Source organism: Pteropus alecto, unplaced genomic scaffold (genome assembly GCF_000325575.1).
Source record: "Pteropus alecto unplaced genomic scaffold, ASM32557v1 scaffold50, whole genome shotgun sequence".
In the NCBI taxonomy this organism is placed as follows: domain Eukaryota; kingdom Metazoa; phylum Chordata; class Mammalia; order Chiroptera; family Pteropodidae; genus Pteropus; species Pteropus alecto.
In genome coordinates, this window is record NW_006431918.1 from 1,079,846 (window position 1) to 1,084,971 (window position 5,126).

General features: G+C 44.1%; 1 protein-coding gene across 1 annotated transcript in view; it reads left to right on the top strand.

Annotated features, from left to right (window-relative positions):
* The first annotated feature begins 2,596 nt into the window (after positions 1 to 2,596).
* The window catches only part of MGST2 (microsomal glutathione S-transferase 2), a 25,326-nt gene continuing 22,796 nt past the window's right edge, over positions 2,597 to 5,126 (top strand). The window contains exon 1 of the mRNA XM_006906221.3: positions 2,597 to 2,730. Coding sequence (XP_006906283.1) covers positions 2,678 to 2,730 — 53 coding nt within the window. The 5' untranslated portion in view covers positions 2,597 to 2,677. The remainder of the gene's footprint in view (positions 2,731 to 5,126) is intronic.

Genomic DNA, 5,126 nt, shown 5'->3' on the forward strand with positions numbered 1-5,126 from the left:
GAGAGAGAGAGAGAGAGAGAGAGAGAGAGAGAGCGCGCGCGAGCGTGTGCACGTGCATGTGTGTGGCAGGCAGAGGGAGGGCGGTCCGGTTTTTGGGTTTCGTTCTTACTTGCTGGTGGCCTCATGTGCTCCAAAGAACATAGTCTGCTCAGGGCCATCAGTGCTTCCTTCCTTGGGGACGGGCAGAGGTGTGGACCATTCCAGGGGTCATTTCTCCCCATGTGGACCCTCTGAGCCCAGCGATTCTGAGTTACCTGTGGTTACAACCCCACAGCCCAGTTCAAGCCCATTGGAAGTGTGCTCACCTGGGGGAAGTGGCCTGTGAATATTAATTACGAGTATGCCAAAGGTAACCTTGGACCTGCTTGTGAACGCTGGTTGTGATTTCTTAAACCCTGATCTTTTAATTAATGCATTTTCTTAAATACACTGCCCATGGCAGGGATGATACCAGGTTTAGAAAATTCTCCTACAGAAATGTGAGCTTCAGATTAAGTAATTAATTCTAAATTTTAAAGCACCTTCCCACTAGGATTACTCAGTATCTCAAATGCCTGGTGTAATGGAGGGCTCTTTCTCCACAGGGATCCCATTTGCTCAATTCATAGTCTCTTCCCTGCTAACTGGGGGAAAGGGTCTGAGCACTGGCGGGCAAGATGTCTTCCCAGGCACACCTGTTTATCTTTCCAAGTCCGCTGTGCCAGGAGACAGGGCGGGGCTGTGGCTTGCACCGCAGCCAGAAGCACGAAGCACCACAGTTTAGGATAAAGTCCGCTTGCTCATACCCAATGTGTTGCCTAGCCCGTCTGCTTTGTGGATTTATGAAAATACTATACCCTGAGACACATTTCGTAGTTTGATTCGCAATCTTTTCAGGATGTTTATTACCATTTAAGAAGCACTTAGGGCTGAAGCGCCCGGGCTGGCTCCTGGTTCACCTAGACCTACGCAGAAGCGCTACCTACCTGCGTGTGCCAGTCTCTCTTGTTCTCACCTGTCTTTCTTTGTTCATTGGTATGACCTGTCTTTTAGACATTAATTTGAGACCTTTTCATAGGTACGTAGTAGTATCTAACTGGGGTTTAAAATGGTATTTTACTAATGAATAATGCTGTGGCAGATTTTAACATTAATTCCTCTTTACTTGCAGGTTATTTTGCTTTGCAGGTAGGAAAGGCAAGATTAAAATACAAAGTTATGCCTCCAGCAGTCTCTGGGTCACCAGAGTTTGAGAGAATATTTCGTGCACAGTAAGTAACGCTTCTCTCACCTTCGGGGATCTGGGTCGGCCACGTACACACAATTCTGATTCGGGGGAAGGTGTACAGAGAGGAGATAACCACTCCTCACGCCCAAGACCCTTCTCATGATCCTCGAAGCTTGATTTACCCAGTGCGTGACGTCTCTACCCACCCATTTTGCAGATCCAGAGGGTACGATTTTAGGAGGTAGTGCTCTGCATCTCTGGGCATGGAAGTTTAGTCAGAGAGCCCCCTGAGAGGTCAGTAGCCTCAAGATGGATTAGTTATGCTATCGATTTTCTATCTTTTCTATCTTTATTTCCTCCTCTCTACTTCAAAACAGAAGTGGGTTAGTATTATCCTCTGCCCATGACCATCTCCTCAGATCGGACACCTGTAAGAACTTCAGAAAGCTTGCCCTAAACATGTATTTGTAGTGTTTTTGATCATCTTGTTCTTCTTGCCTTTTCAGACCCCCATAGAACGTTCCCCCATAACCACCGTGAATTTGCCTGCTGCGAGACCCTTTATACTTCACCCTCATGACAAAGTGCTTCTAAAAACATGGCACATGTCACCATTTATACCACATCGCTCGGTTCTTTCGTTAATACTTTGGGATTTTTCATCTGTGTTCATGAGTGAGGTTGGCCTTCCATTTTTCTTTCTTGTAATGGTCCTGTCTCATTTTGATGTCAGGATTATACTAGTGTCAAGAACGATTCGAGAATTATATTCTCGGAGCATTTAAATAAGATTGGAAGGAGAGGCATTTTTCCCTCCTTGAGGACCTCAGTCTTTTTTCTTAAGGCCTTCAACTGATTGGATGAGGCCCATCCACATTAAGGAGGATAATGTGCTTTCCTCAAAGTCTACTGATCTAAATGTTAATCACATCTGAAGATATATCCCTCACAGCAACATTTAGACCAGTGTTTGACTAAACAACTGAGCCCCATATCCTACCCTAGTTGACATTTAAAATGAACCATCACAGAGTTGTCCCTGAATTTTGGCCATTACAAATAAAGCTGCTGTGAACATTTGTGTACGAGTCTTTGTGTGGACATATGCTCTCATTTCTCTTGAAATACCTAGGAGTGGAATGACCGAATCATATGGTCAGGTAAGTCTAACTGAAAAATCTCCTCCAAATGGTTTTTTAAAAAGTGGTTGTACCCTTTCTCATTCCCATCAGCAGTGGGTGAGAGTTCCAGTCTCTCTTGTTCTCACCTGTCTTTCTTTGTTCATTGGTATGACCTGTCTTTTAGACATTAATTTGAGACCTTTTCATAGGTACGTAGTAGTATCTAACTGTGGTTTAAAATGGTATTTTACTAATGAATAATGCTGTGGCAGATTTTAACATTAATTCCTCTTTACTTGCAGGTTATTTTGCTTTGCAGGTAGGAAAGGCAAGATTAAAATACAAAGTTATGCCTCCAGCAGTCTCTGGGTCACCAGAGTTTGAGAGAATATTTCGTGCACAGTAAGTAACGCTTCTCTCACCTTCAGGGATCTGGGTCGGCCACGTACACACAATTCTGATTCGGGGGAAGGTGTACAGAGAGGAGATAACCACTCCTCACGCCCAAGACCCTTCTCATAATCCTCGAAGCTTGATTTACCCAGTGCGTGACGTCTCTACCCACCCATTTTGCAGATCCAGAGGGTACGATTTTAGGAGGTAGTGCTCTGCATCTCTGGGCATGGAAGTTTAGTCAGAGAGCCCCCTGAGAGGTCAGTAGCCTCAAGATGGATTAGTTATGCTATCGATTTTCTATCTTTTCTATCTTTATTTCCTCCTCTCTACTTCAAAACAGAAGTGGGTTAGTATTATCCTCTGCCCATGACCATCTCCTCAGATCGGACACCTGTAAGAACTTCAGAAAGCTTGCCCTAAACATGTATTTGTAGTGTTTTTGATCATCTTGTTCTTCTTGCCTTTTCAGACCCCCATAGAATGTTCCCCCATAACCACCGTGAATTTGCCTGCTGCGAGACCCTTTATACTTCACCCTCATGACAAAGTGCTTCTAAAAACATGGCACATGTCACCATTTATACCACATCGCTCGGTTCTTTCGTTAATACTTTGGGATTTTTCATCTGTGTTCATGAGTGAGGTTGGCCTTCCATTTTTCTTTCTTGTAATGGTCCTGTCTCATTTTGATGTCAGGATTATACTAGTGTCAAGAACGATTCGAGAATTATATTCTCGGAGCATTTAAATAAGATTGGAAGAGTGCGTTCCTTCAAAGGTGTTAGAATGCGCATGTAAAATAATCTGGTTCTGATGTATTCCTTGTGAAAAAATTTCAAACTATGAGATTTCATTTTTTTAAATGACAATTGGACTATTGTCCAATTGTCAGGCTTTTTACTAAGTTTGAATCCCTTCGGGCAAGTCATGATCCTTGCGGTGGCGACATTGGTTTCTTGTCCATCTCTCTGCTCCAAAGAGGACTATTGTAGACTATTGCCTGGGCTTGAACTTATGAGTTGAATACCACTGAGCATAGAAGAGATTGTTTTAAGAGGTGCATAGACACCTCTTAAAGTTTATTGTGGTAAGCACATGTAACAAGAGATCTATCCCCTTAAAATTTTTTTAGTATATATTATCAACTAGAGGTATATTGTTGTACAGCAGATCTCTAGAGCTTATTCCTCTTACTTGGCTGAAACGTGACGCTCAAGGTCTGATTTTAGATAACATTGAACCACATGACAAGAAAAGCCATTTTCATTTCCAATGTCTTTGAATCTTTATGGTTATGCAAGGGCACGACCTTAAATCCCCCAGTTTCTATGGTTGCTGATTTTTCCCTATATAATCTGTACCCCTGAGATAGTTGGGGATCCAGGCCTGTGAGTGGCAGCTTGCCTACGTCTCTGGGATTTGAAGCTCTCTGATAAAACTTTCTTTGCTGCAAAAACCTGCATGTAGCTCTTCATTGGCTGAGACACACACAGGCAGATGGACCCCTTTTTGTCCCAATAGCAAAATGATGGATGTTAACTCAGCTTACTGTGGTGATCATTTTGTGATCTATCCATAAATCTTTATGTTGTATACCTGAAAGCAATACAATGTTATATGTCAATTCTAGCCAATTAAAAAAAAAATTATGGTCACCATGATATTGGGATAGCCAAGGTGACAGTGGGTGGCAGCATGGTACAGGGAAGAGGGCACAGAAGGAATCTGCTGGTCTTGGGTTCAAATTCTGAGTCTGCCATTTACTGGAGAGTAAAGTTAGAATCATTTTAATCTCAATGGAACTAAATAAATGTTGCCACATCTTTCCCTTTTCCACAGGAGAGGACAGTCTCAGCAAAGCCTGGGAGCGGGGAGGGGTCAGCAGGGGTCCAGAGGTGGGAAGAGCAGGAGGGGGAAGAGTGGGAGGTGGAGGAACAGGAGGGGAAATTGTTTTTGAGTTGGCCGAGAAGATGGTTTAATGGTTCAACTGCAGGTGCTGTTGCTCGAGGCGAATCCTGCAGCCTGTGGCTGGAGACCTGAGACCTGAACCAAGTTCAGGAAGCAACTCCACGGCCTGATAATGACCCGTGACTGGCAGCCCAGCTGGGCCCGCCCTCCAGATTCCTGTTTCTGTTCCAGAGCAAAGGTCACTCAGCCGCTGGAATCATCTTTTTTTTTTTTTTTCCCCTCATCCCCGGCTTCCTTTACCTTATAAGGAAGGTCAGCATTGCAAAACTGTTCCGCCTTGATTTCTACAAGTAGTTTCGTGAAGCAGCTGGGTCCTGTGACAGATGGCTGGGAATTCAGTCCTGCTGGCTGCGGTCTCTGTGCTCTCTGCCTTTCAGCAAAGTAAGAGGTCTGGGGAGGGGGAGAGAGAGAGAGAGAGAGAGAGAGAGAGAGAG